The sequence below is a fragment of the Notolepis coatsorum genome (assembly GCF_963971535.1).
Source record: "Notolepis coatsorum genome assembly, chromosome: 6".
NCBI lineage: Eukaryota > Metazoa > Chordata > Actinopteri > Aulopiformes > Paralepididae > Notolepis > Notolepis coatsorum.
In genome coordinates, this window is record NC_140170.1 from 65,978,755 (window position 1) to 66,001,154 (window position 22,400).

The 22,400-nt window shown below is 42.1% G+C and overlaps 1 protein-coding gene across 2 annotated transcripts; it reads left to right on the forward strand.

Annotated features, from left to right (window-relative positions):
- Positions 1 to 577: 577 nt before the first annotated feature.
- adipor1a (adiponectin receptor 1a) lies at positions 578 to 21,956 on the forward strand. 2 transcript variants are annotated; one of them, XM_084316261.1, is made up of 8 exons: positions 578 to 647; positions 1,405 to 1,625; positions 1,716 to 1,829; positions 2,900 to 3,071; positions 6,676 to 6,862; positions 9,885 to 10,072; positions 11,993 to 12,186; positions 17,858 to 21,956. In XM_084316261.1, exons 2-8 carry the CDS (start codon positions 1,482 to 1,484, stop codon positions 17,984 to 17,986), a joined length of 1,128 nt encoding a protein of 375 aa, XP_084172387.1. In that variant the 5' UTR covers positions 578 to 647; positions 1,405 to 1,481; the 3' UTR covers positions 17,987 to 21,956. The 2 variants fall into 2 exon arrangements, with proteins under 2 accessions (XP_084172387.1, XP_084172388.1); XM_084316262.1 differs by lacking the exon at positions 578 to 647 and adding an exon at positions 891 to 908.
- Positions 21,957 to 22,400: the final 444 nt, after the last annotated feature.

Genomic DNA, 22,400 nt, shown 5'->3' on the forward strand with positions numbered 1-22,400 from the left:
ATATGTTTATGTTTATGTTTATGTTTATTAAAGTATCCCCATTAGAGACACATGAAAGAGCCTCTATAGTCTTCTCAGGGTCCTGGACAAAACAAATACAATACAAATGTACAACAAAAAAATACGAATACAAAATAAAAACAAAACACAAATTAAAAATGTATACAAATATACAAATTCACATTATAAAATCTAACATTCCAGTAAAAAAAAAAAAAGATAAAATACACAGATAACAGTTACATACTTGACAAAACAAATTAAAACATTTACACAAATATACAAATTCACATTATAAAATCTAACATTCCAGTCAAACAAAAAAAAAAGATAAAATACACAGATAACAGTTACATAGTGATATAACTAGACTAACTAAAGTAAAATAAAATATGTTATATTATATTTTATATTTTATAAAACAGTGATCTTTTATATAGACATTAAATGATTGTATTCAGAATCCACAAAATGTAGATCATGATATTTCGTAAGTACATGTAAACAACAGTACAAAACACGTGCTTTTATTTTGAAAATGCGTGACGCTTGGTTATACGTCACGCAGACTTCCGGGTGGTGATCATATTTCACACAGCTCGCTGAACGTTACGTAGCTGCTGCTCGGTAAACTACCTTATTATCAGGTAACTTATGTCCATTTATCAACTATTTACACAACAGCAATAGTGGACTAAACCGCGCGGCTTCTAGGTGGGAGTTATTAGCTATCAAAAAATACTGTTTTATAACTCCGTGAGGCAAGACAGTTTGGATAACGTTAGCTGTTTTAGACGGACGTATTGTTAGCTAGCTAGCTAGTAGCGTATGTAACGTCGTTGGCAAAACTAGGTTAATCCATCTGACTGTAGACACAGCAACGCGGTGTCCAGATTAAACACAACCAGGTATATTATACACGAGTTGTCACTGCGTTGCGGGTGATTATTGATCTGCTGTATTGATCAACATGCATCAGATTGGCTTTGTCTAGCGATCGAGCTAACAACGCTAAGTGTACGGGTTAAAGCATTAGCTTGTTTTTGTTTTGTCAGTCTCGGCTCTGCAACATTATTATCGTCTTGTCTGTGTCATCATCACGGTTTGATTGGGGAATATTCATCTGCTATGTATTAATGCAAGACTTCAGATTGGCCGATGACAACAACAACCCAACGGTCCAGGACCCTCTATGTTGTTTCTCAAGCTAACGTTTTTTGTACGAATTCAGAGACATGGCAAATATTGTGTTATAGCCAACACAAACGCTTTTACGTTCCCTGCAATTACTCCTTTATATATCTGGTAGAGTTGATTGATGAAATATGTAAGGCTACCTGGCAAATCTCTGTTCTTCATGTACTATACTTGTGTTTTATAACCATTTATCTTGGGTTTTCTCAGTGCCCCAGGAAGACAAATCAGTGCCAGGCTCAAGCACAACAACACAGGCGGTGAGTGGGTCATCAGGCAGTCTCCCTATGGCAGGCCGAAACGGGTCTGCAAGTGATGCAGACTGCCGGATCTCCGAGGACTGCAATGTCCCCGACGTGGAGCTGATGGAGCTGGGACCCCTGTTGGAGGGAGGGGGGCGACAGGCGGGGACCAAAGGCTTGCTCTCGGAGGTAGGATTGGTTGCAACGACGAGACCCAGAGAGACAGAAGTTTATCAATTCGATAGCATCATTATAACCTACTGTGATCTGTTCACACAGGGGGCCGCTATGCTCGCTGATGAAGAGGATGATGATGATGAGGTGGGAGAAGTACTGACTCTGCCTCTTCAGGCTCACCACGCCATGGAGAAGATGGAGGAGTTTGTACACAAAGTATGTGAATTGGGGCCCCGGGCGATTAATCCAGTTTCTATTTCAATTACGATTTTTGTCTTCCCACGATCATGAAAACAAGAGACAATCAAGATAAGATTATTATTGTGCCACATGTTGCGTTGCTCTCATTTAGTCTTGTGTTGTAAACGCAGCGCACCCTTCCTTCACAGCGGTGCACTACACCCCTCCTCCCCCTCAAGCCCAAACAGTAGTTTCATCATCGTGTTGAGAGGGAGGAGGGAGGAGCCACTGCGCGTTTCTCCTGTTATTTTGAACAGTCATTGGTAACTTGTAGAAGATGACAGAAAGGCAGCTTTTGATTGAGAACTTGTACTTGTACACAACTTGTAAGTCGCTTTGGATAAAAGCATCAGCTAACAAACAAACAAAATGTAAACAAATTCATCGTGATATGGGTGGCGTAGTGGGCAAGGCGCTCGCCACGAATGACTGAGACGCTGGGCTTGCCTGTTTGAGCCCAGCGCTCCTCATTGCTTTCAGTTTAGCTGGTCGTCCGTACTAATACACATTGGCCGTATTAGTGGGTGGGAAACTGATGGGTGGGGATCGGGCGTTGTGGACAGCAACTCCTACAGGTCGGTTGGTGCGCCTGCGCAGTAGAATCAGGAAGTGTCGGGGGCAGCGTGAGCCTCCCACGCGTTACTCCTCGCCACTGAGAGATCGAGCTGCGCAGGTGAAAAGATGCGACTGCTGTTACCTCAAGTACCGGAGGGGACTTGTGCTATGTATGACTTAGTCCACATTGCAGCCGGCTTGTGGGAGGCAAGAAACAGCGTTCGTGACAGGGGGGGGTTGAATTGGATGATACGAAATTGGGATGGGAGAAAATATAGAAAATGGGAGAAAAAGTGGATAAAAAATAAAATAAAAAATCGTGATATGATGCTACGGCGAGTTATCGTGTTTATTAATAATCGCAATTTCAATATCAATCGAAATAGTTGTGAGTGTGATTTTTGCCATAATCGAGCACCCCTAGGATGAATGTGGGGTTTGCGGGAACATCCCAACGTAGCGTTTTGTGAACTAAAGCATGTGTTTTCCAGGTGTGGGAGGGCCGCTGGAGGGTGATCCCCTTTCACGTCCTGCCGGAGTGGCTGAAGGACAACGATTACCTCCTGCATGGACACCGACCCCCCATGCCCTCCTTCCGGGCCTGTTTTGGAAGCATCTTCAGGATCCACACGGAGACGGGGAACATCTGGACTCACCTGTTAGGTGAGGAACGCAATTACTCTCGAATGCACTTGAATCCTGTTCAATTTGCATCTCCAGTTTTGCATTCCGTCATGTCATTTGATAATCGGAACATTTTGAAATTGGGTTCCAGCTGTTAGGATAGGTAGCTTGCTTAATTAATTTTTTTTTTTTTATTATTTCTTTATTTAACCAGGAAGGTCAATTAACACTTTCTTCGCCAGGCTTATGTACATCATTATACCCCTCTCTGCCAGCTCTATTTGTCTATGGAAAAGTTCCCCTTCTTTGCAGGGCTATAACTTTTTAAATTGTATTGCTAAATTGTCATTACTATGGCCCATTCAACGTCAATTATCTATCGTTCAGGACGTAGGAACGTTATACTTTTTCATTCACATATTCATACTAAAATACGGTCTAAAGTATAAGTATGTTTTTATCGTTTTCTGCAGCTTTCTCCAGAACGTGATTTATAGCCCTAAATGCATGCATTAAAGCGTTCCGTCTCCAGACGTATTTTCCGTCAATTTGATTGGGGAGATCCGTCCATTTGATTCGCAGTCTGACGGAAGTATTTGCATGATTTGTAGATGCATACAGATTGAAACAAAATTGAGCCAATCAGAGGCGCCAAATATGGAAAAGGGCTTTTTTTCCCCTATCGCGCCAAGGAGTCATCATCACTCAGCGACTCGAGAGACAGGATTACGCTGCTCACTCCGGGGGCTCGCTCCGCGGTTGCAGCTGCAGGCTATTGGGCGAGTGACAATTGCGAGGTCTGAGAAGTTTGTCCGCCACATGGCAGGGTAACAAAATAGTCATGTAAAATAATTAAAAACTGCAGTGTGTTTTGGTTTTACGAGTCGCCTTTTTTGCAGCCTCACGCGTCAACTGCTTGTTTACCAACGTCACAGCCACCACGCTGCTTGCACTCGCTGCTATATACCGATTAGCTAACGTTAGCTTAATAGCGTCGGTTAAATGGAAGGAGTAAGCCGGCCACTAAAAAGAGAACCCACCGCGGATTTCTCAGATGAAAAGGATCAGCGGGACCACCTAACAAAAATTTTTGAGAGGAGAGGACGTTTGAAGAGACTGGCTAGGCAGCGCTACTGGGGGCTGTAGTGGTGAGTTAACTTGTTCCGTGTGCCGCAACGATGTCAAAAAGAAAAACAGAAACAACACATTTGTCATTGTCGTGTTACTTCACAGTACAATATGTGAGTCCCCTGCTGTGGTTGTGAGTATACGTTTATTATCTTAACTCCGTAGCAACATCACACAGGTGTATCTGTAGACAGTCTCCTCCCCACCGTATATATTCTCTCCCCACCGTATGTATCTTTTTTCTACCACCACCCCCTCCTAATGTACAATCTCCTCCCCATCATATGCATATAATCTCTCTTAGGATCTATGGGTAACAGTACTGTATATTTCTCTCCCACCCACCCCCTCCTAATGTACAGTCTCCTCCCCATATGTATATAATCTCTGTTAGGATCTATGGGTAACGGTACTGTATATTTTCTCCCACCCACCCACCCCCTCCTAATGTACAGTCTCCTCCCCATCATATGTATAATCTCTGTCAGGATCTATGGGTAACATTACTGTATATTTCCATATCGTATATGTCACAAATGTAACAGTACTATATACCTGTAGTATGTCCCTATGCCATAAATGTCATGATGTCAATGTCATGCATGTCATAAATGTCACTATGAATTGAAAATGGGGGACCCTGATGATGTAAACAAGACAAACGTCTTTCTCTGGTCTGCATCCCCTTAACAATTGTGTGTATTGAGCCATACTGTATTGTACCCATTCTGCAATCGGTTAAATATTGATTGATGATTGTTATAACAGATTGCAGAATGGGTACAATACAGTACAGCTCAATACACACAATTGTCAAGGGGTTGCAGACCAGAGAAAGACTTTCCTCTTTACATCAGGGTCCCCCATTTTCAATTCATCATAACATATATGACATACATGACATACAGATAGATAATACTGCTACATCTATACATTTATGACGTACCAGATTTACACAGTATTGTTTGTGATACAATAAGAGTCTAAAAAAGAGAGCATATACATTTGACGAAGAAACTGTACATTGGAGGAGGTTGGGTGGAGGGAGGGGGGGGACTGTACATTGGAGGTGGTTGGGGAGGGAAGGGTTGGGTAGGCGGGGTGGGGGGGTAACTGTACATTGGATTATCGACGAAACCGAAACAAGTAGGCTCCCTTAAAACGCCAACGCTATTAAAAAGAAATACAGTGGAGGTTAAAATAAGAATATGACTTGGCCTGAAAAAAAATTCAGTCAGGAGATTTTTTTTGCTTTAATCCCTGAGCCTAAATGCATTATATTGATGATTGTATACAGTTTGATAGCGATCTGCGCAAGATAAAAAATTTCAAGTGGACGTGCTTCTAGAAGTTACTACTTATCATCTGATGTTGACCGGATGGGGGGGGGGGTCGTTTATAATTCCGTGGCCAACGTTAGATGATTCATCTAGTGTGGGTTATATGATCATTAGAGCAGTAGTATCGAACACGTTAAAAAAAAACGCTAAAACTCACCGTAGCTTCCTCGTAGCGTTGGGCGATGAGCGTGGAGCAGAAATATTCCTATTATGGGATGTTGAAATATGCGATCCATCTCCAGGTTGTATAATAGTATATACGTCCAAATCATGTTGTTTATCGAGTTATTGGTAACGGATTGCTATCCATTGTGTCTAGCTCGAGTCCCGGGACTATTAGCGAGTGATAGGACCGAATTGGAATGAGCACCAGCTTCCGTTTCCGGTTTGGGCGATCCGCCGATCGGCCACCAGATGGCGCTCTTGAACCGTTGGAGAGTTGAGAGGGGATCAACAGTAGATCTCAAGTCTCCGGGGGAGAAATATGATTGCGTATATTTTTGAAATATTGATCTCAATGACGTGTTACGGCGTCATTGGCAGAATTAGCATGGCGGGGAATGACGAGTTTAGGCGTCTCTGGCAGAGAAAGTGTTAACACTTTTCGTGCTGGAGGTCGGGTGCCAGCGCCCACTTCAATTATAGAACTCTCATATTTGCGAACGCATAACCTACATCTTAAATTATGTGTATAATATGGCCGTCGCTTATCAATGACTTGTTTGCAGTCAACATGAAAAAAGCTCTGATTATCCTAAGACTGGTAAAATAGATTCCTTACCTCAGATCGTATGTTCTCCAAAAAGATTATTCCAATTCCTGATCGCCAATTCCAAATATCGATCGCGTTTATTGATCCAACGCTGGGTGGTCGAAACCGATTCCACGCTGTTCTGAGGCTCCACAATGAATCCGATCGTCTCGGGTGACTTGCCTGAGAAGTAAAATGTGGAAGCAGGATTCTTTTGCCATCGAGTCCTTAAAAGTAGAGAGGGTGGATCAATACGTCCATTTTCAGAGTCTTGCATCTCGTTCCAACTGGAACATTGGGCGGAGGATTAATGTGGTTGTCGCACCCAGACTAAACTTTACAACACTGTAAACTTTACAACACTAAGCCTCCAGGAACTGTGTGGCTCTGTGATGACAGTGCTGTTGTTGTTCTCTCCCACCAGGGCTGATCGCCTTCATCTGCCTGGGGACACTCACCCTACTGCGGCCCAACATGTACTTCATGGCCCCCCTGCAGGAGAAGGTGGTGTTCGGGATGTTCTTCTTGGGCGCCGTTCTCTGCCTCAGCTTCTCCTGGCTTTTCCATACCGTCTACTGCCACTCCGAGAAAGTGTCTCGCACCTTCTCCAAGTAAGGCCCCGCCTTTGCCTATAATACTTTTTAAAATGTAATTTCAAAGCTTTATTTCATCTCGTAGGACACTGAGATTACCCTCATTTACAGTGGCGACGAGCTTATGAAGCAAGACACAGTTATCAGTAGATTCATACATATAGGCATAATAAATAAGAATAAACAATAGAGAATCGGCTAAGACGGTTACAAGTTGACACACAGTGGTCAGAGATCATACTTTTATGCAGCAAGAGAAGGAAGAAGCTGGAGTCAGTTGGAGGTCATTCCAGGTGTTGGAAGCGTCAAAGGAGAAAGCAGTTTTTCCTATTTCAGAGCAAACTGGAGGAACCCTAAGAACCAACCAGTCATTTGAACCTGTAGAATAGGTTCCAAGATTCAATTCCAACAGTCTTGTGATGTAAAAGAGGGGAGTTTACTAGTAAGGGCTAAAAATAAACATGATAGTTACGCCTTTCAACCAGAGAAGATCATGGAACAAGTCTTTGAAATACCTACGCCTATCAGATTTTACATATGTGAATGTGCCTTTGTGGAAATCTCATAAACCATGTCATAGATTAGAGCTCTAATCTGTTTAGAATGGATTAGAAATATCCCACTTTTTCAAAATAATGGCAGAGTTCCATAATCACACATCAAGAACAAAATGATGATGACGTTTGATATCTCAACCTGGTATGGAAACCTTGGGGCCAAGAATAACAAACCGGCAAGGATCGTTAACATGGCCAGTAAAGTTATAGGGAAACCACAAAAACAATTGTAAGAGTTAAATGTGCTCTGGATTAGAGACTAGGCTCAGTAAATATGGTCTGATCCTTTGCATCCCCTTCATGGTGAGTTTGACATGCTTCCATCTGGAAGGACAAGTCTTTCATCCCACATGCCATTGCTCTGATGAATTCTTAGATGTTCGTTTTAACCATGGTACTGGTTAGATACCGGAAGCTCTGTCTGTGTTTGTGTTGTTGGGCCAATGTCTTTTGTGCCTGTGTGGTGTTAGTACTGTGTTGTCTTGTTGATTGTCACACCATGGTGAAGCCAAAGAAAAATGTCCACCAAAGTGGACAAATAAAAAAATCTCTCTCTCTCTCTCTCTCTCTCTCTCTCTCTATGATGTAAGGACTCCTGCATCACCTGGATGCTGCTTGCTAGTAGTGTTGTCATGATACTGGAATTTCGAACTTCGATATGATACCTTGAAAAGTATCGATATTCGATACCATTTTCGATACCACAGGGAAAAAGGTTCAATCTTAAAATGTAAAAAAAAATTATTTTTATTTTTTAAATAAATTTTGCTTTTGTTGCTGGTTGATTCTCCTCAGCTTCTCTCTGGTACTATAAGAGAAGATGAATATAACACTTTTAAACCCCTTTGTTTATCTTTAGATCACACATTTAAAAATAACTTCATCTCACTTCAATCATTTTTATTGCAGAACATGGTATTTTCTAGGGCTGTCTTAAATACTTCGAAGCTTCGTTCGATGGCACAAGCTTCGAACATTTAAAAAAAATCGACGTTTTTTTTTTACTTCGGTGTGTGTGTGCATGGGGCCATTGGGTGGGGCCGGGGGACAAATACACTGGAGGAAAGTAACCCAGCTCAGCACTGCCCAAATTATATCATCACTATTGCCTGTTTGAAGGATATCATCCTCAAACACATATACACCACCTACACGCCTATTCTCAGTCCTTGCCCCACAATAGTGGAATGAACTACCCACCCCAGTTAGGACAGCCGAATCCCGTCCAATCTTTCGCCGTCGACTAAAGACGCACTTCTTCAACCATTATCTAAAATAAAATAAATCTAACCCTAACTAACCTTACTGTCATGCACTTGTCCTAATAAACTAACCTACACTGTAACACGCAACACTTTGATGAATATTGTTACTCAGCTGATAGAGTTGTATCCTTCCTGATGACCTGTCGTACAGAACTTATAAGTCGCTTTGGATAAAAGCGTCAGCTAAATGACTAAATGTAAATGTGAATGTAAATGCCTTGTAGAATTCCACACATAAGAAAGAAAGATACTGGGATGAATAAACAAAATAGGAAATAAAATGTAGAAATGCATGCAATACATAAATAAATATGAATCTCCATATATGAAATAGAACATTTAGATAAGGTGCTACTGAGATGTTTTGGTGAGTTCTTTGTTTTTTTGTGGAAGTAGCCCTTCTTAAAAATGCATGAACATTCACTGATAATTGGTCTGTAGTGGAGTCTACAAGGTCTACATTGCCGGACCTTGTAGACTGACATAATTCTGTGCATAGTTTAGTCTACACAGGCCATATTTCAAATAATCAAAATCTTACTTCATTCATCTTAAGCATTCTTGATTTGGGGGATTGGTAGTTCCCATGAAATCTGAAGTTGTTCAAACGACAACAGCGATCCACCTTGAATTAAATCACACAGCCGTGTTGGCTGTGTCACAGTCACGAAAGGGGCTACTTAATTCATTAATCCAATCCACTTTATTTATAGAGCACATTTAAAAACAACAAAGTTTACCAAAGTGCTGTACAAGTCCCACAACATAAGATAAAAAAAATATTATTAAAAAAAAAATTAATGAAATTCTTAATTCGAAGCTTCGAATTAAAATCGAAGCTCGGCCCCGAAGCTTCGATTGCCAAAAAAAAAATCGAAGGTCAGCCCTATTTCTCAAGCAGACAGATGTAAACACTGTAATCTGTGTTGCATGTACCTGACAAACTGAACTGTTTGTATTACAGTCATATTCCGACTTAACTGAATGCACGTGTGTGTGTGTGGACTACTGTACTATTACAGGTATTGAAATTAACAATGCAACTTCCTTATACAAAAAAAATATTGTTTTTAGTAATAATTAAATATCGATATTTCGGGAAATGAGTATTGAAACCGTTTTAAATATTCAGAATCGATATGTATCGATTTTTCGATATTTTTTACAACACTACTTGCTAGCGGTCACTTTGTAACCCGTGTGTCTCCCGCTCCTCAGGCTTGACTACTCGGGCATCGCTCTGCTGATCATGGGCTCCTTCGTCCCCTGGCTCTACTACTCCTTCTACTGCTCCCCTCAGCCCAGACTCATCTACCTCACCATTGTTTGTGTGCTGGGCATCGCCGCCATCATAGTGGCCCAGTGGGACCGCTTCTCCACGCCCCGCCACAGGCCCACCAGAGCAGGTGCGTTTCTCTTCTTCACGGTCGTCACGTTCACCGGCGACACCGGTGGTGTTATGACGGCACATGTCAAGTGTCGCATGTACCGGCGCTGATGAGATACGATAACATATTCAGGCACTCGTCCTGGAAAACCTGGATTTTTTTTTCTTTTTCTTTTTTGGGCCTAGGTTTTTTTTTGTTGGAAACTCAACTGTTGGTAGGATTATAGCAGCGCCGTCCAATTTGGGGCCCGCGGGCCAAGCTTGACCCAAGCTCTCTTTTCGTTTTGGTCCACCATGGTGTTTGACAAGCTCATGCTTATTCTCCTCTTATTTAAAGTGCTGTAAAATCCTAACCGTAATGACTACAAAATGTACATTTTGTGACTGGTGTAGCAGTCGCCTGTAATGAGACACTTCATCATGAACCCTGCATCATTAAACAAGGAATATGGGGTTAAATGTGTCTGTAAATTATATGACCGTTTGTCAGCAAGTGCTGTCCTGGATTGTCAAGAAAAACTCCTGGAAATGTCCTGGAAAAGTTCTGTAATTTTCTCAAAAAAGAGTGGGAACCCTGATGTTTCTTATTGATCCCCTTGGGGAAATTCAGGCATCATAGCAGCATGGGGGAGGGGGGGTACAGGTATGGGCAGGGTAATAGTAGGAAATTAGATCTGAATATAAAAATGAGAAAAATAAACCGTGTAAACAAAGGTGCAGGTCTGTATGCCCATCAGTTATATTATACGTTACAATAACATGGACATGCGTTAGTGATTTGATAACTTGTTGAAAATGGTTTGGTGTGTGCGTGCAAACGATGGATCTTTCGGTCCTCTGTGTTGCCAAACCTTTTCACTGTCTATACCGATTCTATAGTCCTGCATCTTGTCCATTGTCCGATACAAGCTAGTGCTACTGAGCCAAGAAAAAGGACAAAGGGCCAGTTGTATTTAATTCATATGTTATGGACTGACCTCGAAGGCCAAGATATCACTTTCTAGACACCAGGTTAGAAGCACACGGGAAGTGCAAATACAAAAGCGGCAGGCTGCCAGTGTCCTACAAGGTAAATATATGTTGTAGTGGAGGAGTTGACACGCCTTCCCAGAAAGAAACTCTTAACTGTGGTGCTAAACCAAAAAACATAGACTTCCAAAATCAACATCCAAGGATGTATGGTAGCTAGGTAAATAGACTTCAGTAGTTTGGGGGTCATAGGACAGATTTGACTCAAAAGAAAACGCTTCTTTGTGCCAAAATTGCAATCAAGCTGTATTATTGCTCTAATTTCCAATATAACACATGTCTCTGGGGATCGAATTTTAGTATCGGGGACATTTCCTGACACAGATACCCTCTTTTAGCCTGGTATCGGCCCAGCGTCGGTATCTGTGCATCCCTGAATGTAAAGAGACACACACCTGAATGGGTAGAGGAACTGGTTCAGCAGCTTCAGACCTTTATGTGAACTCGAAATGCAATCGAGATTTCCCTTATTTACAGTCACGTCGAGGGCACGTACAGAAATAAGCAAAAAACGAATAAAAGCATATCAAATCATAACAATAAGATAGGCTATTCCTTTATTGATCCCCTTGGGGACATTTAGGCATCATAGCACCATGGGGGAGGGGGATATCATAGCTAATAGTAGAAAACAATACAGGTAATAAATGTATAGTACAGTAGAAAAGTTTAAATAGGCAGTGTAAACAATATAACAATATAATTAACTATGAGCATAATTATGAGCAAGTAGGTAGTACATAAAACAGGACGAGGCAAAAAGCAAGGATAACAAATCAATTAAAACATGTACAACTTGATTGACAAAGATTGGAAATGAAGGTTTTTAACTCTGCAACAGAGGGGAGCATCTCGAGCTTTAAGGCCTGTTGGAGTTCATTCCAGCAGCTTAACTCTGTGTTTCCTCCAGGTGTGTTCATGGGTCTGGGTCTGAGCGGCATTGTGCCCACCATGCACTTCACCATCGAAGAGGGCTTTGTCAAGGCCACCACCGTCGGCCAGATGGGTTGGTTCTACCTGATGGGAGCCATGTACATCACTGGCGCCGGGCTGTATGCTGCCAGGATTCCAGAGCGATATTTCCCTGGCAAATGTGACATCTGGGTGAGTGTTGAATATTCTTATTTTTTTTATTTTTTTTACCACAACTTTTTAGAGTCAAGTCAAGTGTTCCTTTATTAATCCCCTTGGGGGAATTCATAGCAGCATGGCGGCGGGTGTTCGGGTAGGATAGGTAGTAATAATAATAGAACATAGAGCAAAGTAATAATCATAGTGTTTACAGTAGTAGTAGTAGTAGTAGTGAACAGTAGTTAGTGGGTGGCAGGATTCAATCAGACAGTAGTAATAGTGATGATGGACGGTATACATGGTCCAAAACGTAGTAACACACTGCACCAGAGTCCGTGCAGTGTTTATTATTAGGAGTCGGATAGTCCTAACAGTGTTTATGAAGAGTCAGATAGTCCTAACAGTGTTTATGAAGAGTCAGATAGTCCTAACAGTGTTTATGAAGAGTCAGATAGTCCTAACAGTGTTTATGAAGAGTCAGATAGTCCTAACAGTGTTTATGAAGAGTCAGATAGTCCTAACAGTGTTTATGAAGAGTCAGATAGTCCTAACAGTGTTTATGAAGAGTCAGATAGTCCTAACAGTGTTTATGAAGAGTCAGATAGTCCTAACAGTGTTTATGAAGAGTCAGATAGTCCTAACAGTGTTTATTAAGAGTCATAGTCCGGGGCGCTCCAGTAGCACACCATATAGCGAAGCGGTCGTCCCGGGTTCGTTTCCCACACCTGGTGACCATTTGCTGCATGTCTTCCCTACGTCCCTACCTCTCCTCCCGTTCTCCCTCTCCTCTATCGGATAGTCCTCCTAACAGTGTTTATTATTAAGAGTCCTAACAGTTCTTAAGTTCACCAGCCGTTAGTTCTCCAGTAATTGGCAGCAGGGTCCGTGCCCACAGTTGTGGAGCCTGATGGCTACTGGCACGAAGGACTGGCCCTGATGATCTTAACTGTAACAACTAAAACATCATTTATGAGCGATGGCTTTATGCAGACGAAGCGGTGCGACACATGAAGTCACGCACGTTGCCTTTTTGCAATATCTCACCCACTCGCACAAGACACTGCATGATGAGCCTCATACATGTCATATTATATCACTCACAAGACACTGCATGATGAGCCTCATACATGTCATATTATATCACTCACAAGACACCGTGCATGAGCCTCATACATGTCATATTATATCACTCACAAGACACTGCATGAGCCTCATACATGTCATATTATATCACTCACAAGATACTGCACGAGTCTCATACATGTCATATTATATCACTCACAAGACACCGTGCATGAGCCTCATACATGTCATATTATATCACTCACAAGACACTGTGCATGAGCCTCATACATGTCATATTATATCACTCACAAGACACCGTGCATGAGCCTCATACATGTCATATTATATCACTCACAAGACACTGCACGAGTCTCATACATGTCATATTATATCACTCACAAGACACCGTGCATGAGCCTCATACATGTCATATTATATCACTCACAAGACACTGCACGAGTCTCATACATGTCATATTATATCACTCACAAGACACCGTGCATGAGCTTCATACATGTCATATTATATCACTCACAAGACACCGTGCATGAGCCTCATACATGTCATATTATATCACTCACAAGACACCGTGCATGAGCTTCATACATGTCATATTATATCACTCACAAGACACCGTGCATGAGCCTCATACATGTCATATTATATCACTCACAAGACACCGTGCATGAGCCTCATACATGTCATATTATATCACTCACAAGACACCGTGCATGAGCTTCATACATGTCATATTATATCACTCACAAGACACCGTGCATGAGCCTCATACATGTCATATTATATCACTCACAAGACACTGCACGAGTCTCATACATGTCATATTATATCACTCACAAGACACCGTGCATGAGCCTCATACATGTCATATTATATCACTCACAAGACACCGTGCATGAGCCTCATACACGTCATATTATATCACTCACAAGACACCGTGCATGAGCCTCATACATGTCATATTATATCATGCCTACAGCTGCTTCTTAGTCATGATATTTTCCTGGGTATCGTTTGAAATGTTTTGATACCAGTGCCAATACTGATACCTGGAACGATACAAAAATATCCTTTTTTGATACCTTATATTGCTGAGTTCTGAGCATCACATGTGCTGTGTGAGCCAATTGGAGGCTTTGTTACAGAACAAATGTTATATCTTGGAACAAACATGCTTATTGGCTCACTGACACAGATGAGATTAATAACTTAGGTATAGAAAATTTGCTAGTAAATTCAATACCACAGCATTTTTCAATACTCTATATAGTATTGAAGCAATTCAATCGATACTATAAAAGTACCATATTTTGATACCCAGCCCTAGTTGTGTTCTCCCTCCTACTTGTATTCCAGGAGATTCTCAGTAAGTAATCGATCTGGCTTTGCTTTCTGATTGAGCGTTGCAGCTCAGCTCAGTCACGTCAGCAGCTCCAGTGCATCCTTGTAGCGGGGGTGTAACTGAATTGCAACGTCCGGCCATTTAGTGTTAGCTGTGTGGCTCTTAAAATTAAACTAGTTGGCAAAACATATAATCCTTCTGTAAAACATCACTTGACCTCTCACACAAATGCCGTTTTTAAAAGACGAAATTAACAGGAAAGGGAAACATAGGCAGGGGGGGGGGAAGGAACTGGAGCGTTGTTTTTTTGTCAAAATGATGACAACACTTAAAGCTGACGTAGGCACAAAAAAAGAATTACAACCATTTTGGTCATATTTGATGAAATAATCTTTATATCCCAACTATGGATGTGCATAACTGTTATTGTGGGGGCAGACTATCCTCTGTCATTAACCGGTTGAAAACCGTTTTAGCCTAACTGTCCCGGCAAACAATGCTTGCTAGTACATAATGTTAGCTAACTACTAAAATACTGCCTGCATCATAACTAATTCACTCGCCATCAGTAACGACACGCGTAAAACTGACTGAACCTTCCGAGACGCTCCACTCCTCCCGACTCCCCTCTCTTTTCTCCGTGTGTGAGAGTGAGGTTGGCGCTAGGGTGTGAACATGAACGAGCCGAGCTTCTCGTTTTCATTTAGCCTCGGCTGTTTCCTGGCACTGGCAGCAAGCAGGAAGTGGTCTAGACCTCGCTTATTACTGTCTTACGTTTAGATTGGATTCAAATCTATTGTCATCATATGGCACAAGTACGGGAAAATAAATTTCCAAATGTAACAGTAAAGTGCAATATACAATGTACAAGTGATTAAACTGGAGTATATATAAATGAGTACTACTACTTAATAATGATAAGATATATCATTAGTACAGTGATACAGGTATAACAAGTTTTGGTAGTAAGTCATACTGGCCAGCAGTATAACTAGTAAGCATAGTAGTGAACACATAACTATCATGTGTTCATTTTATTTAAAACTTTTACACGTTCACCCTGTAAAATGTATATCCGGTTAATTTAAAACGACTTGCACATCCATAATCCTAACGGCTACCAATAAATCAAATGCACTGAGAAGAATCAGGTCTTGTGACTCTCCAAGCCAATCAGATTGCTTTGGCCTGCCAAGTGGTGTTCCTTTTTTCCCTTGTTCGAAAAAGTACACACTGTGAACAAAACCACCTGTCAATCAAGAGAGCAGGAAATATTTGTGTTATTTTCTGAAGGACCCAGCCTGCCTGTGCCTCTGGGAGTCTGTAGGAACCCTTTGTTTGTGCCTTGCATAGTGCACGCTCCAGTGCATTTGAAAGGTGATGCAGAGCTCTGGCTCTATTTCAGCTGGACTCCTTCTCGCTCATTTCTCCCAAATTGCCTACCCCGCCTTTTAAAGAGGTCTTTTGCATACAAAATGGTGACTGTGCCCCCTGCTGTACAAACTGTGTAATGGGCGATGGAGAGCTTGTAAAAGTGATGGGCAAGTCATCTAATCTGTAATACTATTACAGCAGAATAAAATGGAGCTGATATTGCCATCTGTATATTTTTTTATAATTATTGTCTTTTCTTTCTTCTCATGCTACCTCACTTATTTGGTCACCAGTTCAAGGCCTTCCCGCCTAAGAAATAAAAGAAATGTCGTAATCCCGGTTCCAGTAAAAGCTGTTGATTTGACATCAGATACAGACATTTCCAGCAGGTTATCCTTCCATATTATTTGTCTCGCTGCTCTACTCGGCTCGACAGACTGACTTGATGTCGAATGACACGTTAATTAATCAGACACTAAACAGACAAAACGAAAATAGGCCTTCACACAAGACTCAAGATTTTAAAAAGCAAAACTCATAAGGTGCTGAGCAAGCATTAATTATCTTTGTTTATCTTAAACGGTTGAGAACCGGTCTCTCGTCTGTGTCTTCCGTTTTCAAATTGCGCAACGCCTGTATCTTATTAATTGGCTGGAGCACCGTGGGAAATGTAGTCGTTTATTTTTCTATGGCCTATAGACCTGTTCGCCGACAACATCATGACAAATATGCACGCCCAGACCAGAGGCAGAAAGGAACGTAAATCCTGGTCAGAACAACAGGGCAGACTACAATATATTTGCATTTGTTAGCCATGCTAGCGATCTCAATCCATGCCAAAGCTAGATATGTAAAAGGTGAAAGACTCACACTCACAGCCATGCTGATTTGGCAATATGACATCCAGCCGTTTTCGTTTGAAACAACTTTTAGTCAGGGGAGTGCCATGGTTTCTCCATAGAGCCCTGTTCTACTTTTTTTTGGCGCAGCAGCTCGCGCAGGTCCGGGGTAACATAGTCACATGACTCAGTTGGTATTGCTGATTGGCTCGAACATGGTATGTTTGTAAACAGCAAACAGGTCTCTATAGGCCACCACTAGGTGACTTATTTTTTTTTAACCTTTTTATCAAAACTAAATAAAACTGTCTCTAACACAAATGTTGAAGTTGTACCCTCTTAGTGGTGACTGTTGCAGCGTTGGTTTCTGGGGTCGATTATTTAGGTAAAACAACATTAGATTCTAATAAAGACAAAGAATAGTGAATGAATAATAAATGAATAATGGGGAGACAGTGGCTCAGGAGAGTAGAGCGCTCGTCTGGTAATCACAAGGTTCCCAGTTCAAGTCCCGCTCCTCCCAGCAGCGTGTCTGAAGTGTCCTCGAGTCAGACACTTAACCCCTAACTGCTCCCAATGAGCAGGTTGGCACTTTTAAAGATTTATTTTTAGCGTTTATCGCTTTTTACTACTGGGCAGTCCAGTAGAGAGAGAGAGAGAGGAGGAACGGGAGACAGAGTGGGGGGAAGACATTCGGCAAATAACGACGGGTCCGGGAATCGAACCCAGGTCAACTGTGCCGCGACTCAGCGCGTTATGTGGTTCGCCACTGGGGCGCCCAGGTTGGCACTTTTAATGGTCGCTTCTGCCGTCGGTGTGTGAACGGGTGAATGTGAGGCAGCCGAATAGTTGTAGAGCGCTTTGGATAAAAGCTGCTATATAAATGCAGTCCATTGACCCTTTCACTACCACACTACATACGGTTAACCCTTTCACTACCACACTACAGACTGTTAACAGTCTGTGGTGTGGTAGTGAAAGGGGTTAATAACCTTTTGTTGCGTGGCAGTGAAAGGGTTAATGACTATCACTAATCACAGATCCCTCTCTCCCTCTCTCTCTCTAGTTCCATTCTCATCAGATCTTTCACGTGCTGGTGGTGGCTGCGGCCTTCGTCCATTTCTACGGGGTTTCCAACCTGCAGGAGTTCCGCTACGGCCTCGAGGGAGGATGCACAGACGACACTCTACTCTGAGAGGCCCGACTGTGACACGCCCCTCCCCCTCCCTCTCTTTTTCTCTCTTTATCTCTCTCTCTCTCTCTCTATCCTTCATACACAAAAACACGATTTGAAAAGAGAAAAGAGGAAAAAAAAAGTTAAGAAAAAGCTGCTGAAACAGTCTGGTCACATGTTACTCCCCCTCTTTACTGATTTGCCGACGTCATATTTGAGTTCCTGGTGGTTTGTGCCCCCAGCGAAGTAGCTTTTAATAATGAATGAATCGATGAACTACGGAGGAGGAGGGAGATTTCAATAATTCAGCGCCACTTTTGTAATCATCCTGAGGCTCGAAGGCTGTACTTTAGTTCAAGAAGAACATCATGGGGGTTTCACCCCCCAAAGAAAAAAAAGAATACAATTGTTCCTGTCATTGATGTGCTTTTCTTAGAAGCTTACTATACTTGTATCCCTACCCCCTCTCCCTGTCCCTAAAGTAAGCATTCATTATTGCACATCGGCATAAAAAGAAAACAATAGGATTGTGTTGGAACACATAAGAATGCTGTACATCAATCCCTTTTTCTCAATCTCCATGTAGGACAGAGGATAAGTGCTGTACACTTCAGGGAGCTTGTTGTTGGAATTGTAACGCGAGGACCGTTCGGCCCTAATAGAGATCAGGGGAGAGATCGCCGTGCTCATGCGGTGTCTGGGGGGGTTTGCTGGATTAAAGCGAGTCTCCGACACGGTCCGATAGAATCGCTGTCAGGAAGTCGCCCGAATCGCTGGGTTGTGTGACGTGACGGCCGTCAACCAGTAGCATTGTGTGCCGCCGTTTTTTGCTCTTGTGTCATGCTCAAGTTGGGATTCTTGGAAGGGGATCCCAATCTGAGCATGACATAAGAGCAAAAAAATGCTTGCTCTTATTCACACGACCATATTGACCACATTCACACGGTGGCCATTGTGCTCTAATGTCATGCTCTGGTTGGGATCCCCTTCCAAGAATCCCAACCTGAGCATGACATTAGAGCAAAATGGCCACCGTGTGAACGTGGTCAATAGGCTAGTTCACCCTCAAAACTTTTTTGGTAGAATCTAAATGTACTTGTTAAAAGGGTAGCGGTCTGAACGCTGTAGTTTCTGTGTTTTTTTATTTTATATATGTATTAATCGCTTTGTTATCGTTATATCGTTTCTGCGACTCTTGACACGTGAACGCCGGCAGGTCGGGTGAGGAGACGAAAGAAAAAGTCACAAAATTCGCTAACTCTGAACTTCCGAGTTTTCGAGGACAAATGCACGCGTGTGTAGTATGAGGAGGATCAGGGCACACGCACACACATATATACATACCGGTTTTCACACTTGCGCTGTCATCAAACATGCAGCTGTCCAACTCTTAACACCCAGAAATCCCCCCCTGTCCCCCAAAAAACAAACACTTCCTCCTCATCTCAGCAGTGTGCGCTAGAAACATAGATATAACATGCGGACAGCTTTTCGGTTGGCGTGTTGCGTTCCAAAGTTGACTGAATTTCAAGCTTCATCATCCTCTGCTTTCTACATGGGGAAAATCCCCCTAAAACAGAACTCATAGATGTTATTCCCAGTGATCATGGACAGTTCAATCAGTATCTATGAATTTGTCTTCCAAGGCCAGAAGAAAGAGACCTACATACTCATAATAATAACAATAATGTTGTTTTCTTTTAAGTCTCGACTTTAAATCAAAAGGTGGGTTATGGTTCAATCAAAATGGACCCCTTCAAACAATATTTTAAATGTATATAAAAGGTTATTATCTGTCTTATCATAGCCTTGCCAAGTCACTGCAATCTATGGTAGAGTTAATAAAGTGCTGCATTACACCAATAGCATGGTAGCAGTCTTGGATTAGCACACACAGTAGTCTACAAACTCCATTTTTGGGAGTTTTTGAAATATTTTAAATGTGTACTGTGAATATTGGGTATTTTCAGCCTAGACAATGTTTTTCACCTGGCTTCCTACTGGGCGATTCCAACCAATCAATTAGAGTTTCGCGTTTTTCTGGACACTCGAAAAGTTGTCAGTAGCTCCTTTTTTAGGCTGCAATTCAATCCAACAGGGTCAACCACTAATCTAGTCTAATCCAACTAACGGAACCATAGAATGTACCCAGCTTTCAGGAAAATCACCCTGGGTACTTTTTTACAACGTTCACCATGTTGGGGTCTCTCGTTCGCGAGTGTCTCTCTCGGCTCACACTAAGTTGTCCAAAGATAACACGGTGGAATAACATCAATGAGACTTCTGTTTCAGTGTGGACTCTTTGCTTGAATTATGTAGGGAGAGTTTGCGTAGTGTCGGCATGCTGCTGTTTTTAAATAGTAGTGTTTCATGGCATCACACGGGCAAGAACAGACGTCACCAGATCACAACGTTCCTATACGGCATCACATTGATGTTAACTCTTTCAAGTTCTCTATTCTCCAGTAGACTCCTTGGATCGGTAAAAAGAAAACTTTAAAAAAAAATGGGACTATTTATGGGATTCAAACCCACACTGCCGTAGAGGAACCCCTTGTTCTTTTGGTCCGGCGTGACGCCACGGGGCTCTAAACACTAGTGTCTCATACTGGGGCCAGGGCTGTGTTGTTGTGAAGACGAGGTTCGGGGGTCGGGGCACGTCTCGCTTGTTTCTGATCCCGGGACTCGATTTGAAATGCAGTTAATAACGGATGGAAAAAAAACTAACGAAATGTAGAAAAACATTCCATACGCTCAACAAAAAATACAAAATACAAATAAAAAAAAGAACCCATCGCATTGAGGAAATTAAATGAGATTCATCCCACCGATTTTGAAATTCCATGTTTATTTGAAATGGTATCGGGCCCTATTGGGACAAAAAGAAAAAAACTAAAACTAAAAAAAACTTATTACCGGTAACATACAAACACCATGCCATACCTTAAAAGGACATACCCCCCCCCCCCCCAAAAGAAATAGTGTCTTATTACATCAAGGTGATTATACTGAACAGTAGTGTCATTAGCCTCTCGAGTGTCACCATTGGCTTGTTTTTGTCCTGTATGTCTCGACACGCTAACATTCTACTTCACCAAGAACTAGCACGTCGCCCCGGTTATCGTCATACCAAGCTAACGGCTCGTTCTGACAGACGCGGCCGCGTTCGACTCATTCCCGGCGTAGAGGAGCGTACACTGTACCTTGCGTGTACCTCGTGGCCGCATACGCTCCATGGGATACACAAGGTACTGCATACGCTCCTCTACGTCGGGAATGAGTCGAAGAGGAGCGCGTTTTGGGTGACACCCGGGAGGCTAACAACGTTTACCATCCGATATATATAACCTCGAGGTAAGAGACGGTGTTCTTCCCGTCGGGGCAGGTTTGTCTTCGGTTCATAGATGTAAACCGCTGGACTGAAGCCCATTCAGGGCTTTGCACATCTGGGGAGATGAGGTCAACTCAAGGTCTTTCAGCTTGAGATTCTTTTTCCGTTTCATGCTATATTTCACACGCATCGAGGGGGTGTTAAAAAGAACAAAACGCACCTTACATGCACCTTACCATGTGTTTTATTAAATTAAAAACTTCTAAGGTCCCCCCGTGATGGGATTTCACCATGTGGTATGTATGAAATAATCTTTTAGTATTCCTGTGCCTTAGGCCAATGGAAACGTTTTTAAATACAAGGGCCTATATTACAGTCAAGTGAACTTTTAGGGTTTTCCAGATATGTTGGTTTTTTTCTCTGATTTCTTTTGCCATGTATATCCAATCGAATCATTATTGAACGTAGAAACTCCATTGATAGGTTTTATCAACTGCTGTTTATTAAGACTCCTTTTTTTAAGTCGACTTATTGAGGCTTTATTACAAAGACTAAAAACGATGTGTATTGTTGACTTTGTGTAATGTCCTGTGTAGAAAAGTGATAAATCATACATTTCACTGAAATGTAAACATATAATAAATATTTATTAATGGTAAAGTTGGAAAACAGTTGAAATATCCTTTCTGATTACCTTTTCTGTCAACCCCCCCTCTCTTACACACACACACACTGGCTCAGGAGGTAGAGCGGTCGTCTGGTAATCGGAAGGTTCCCAGTTCGATTCCCGTTCCTCCCAGGCAGCGTGTGGAAATGTCCTTGAGCAAGACCCTTAACTCCTAACTGCTCCCGATGAGCACCTTGCATGGTCACCTCCCTGTCGGTGTGTGAGTGAATGTGAGGCATAAATTACCAGCAGTAGCAACCACTCCTATACCCACTGAAATCCAACCCACACATCAGACAAAAACAAAAACTGTAAACAAAGCACAGTACCATGTTGTCATCTTTTGCCTAGAGGTCGCTGTTTGAAACATTCTACCTTTTTTAATGTTTTGCTGGGTAATGTAGAGGTCTAAGGTCACTGCAGAGACCTGGGGTTCA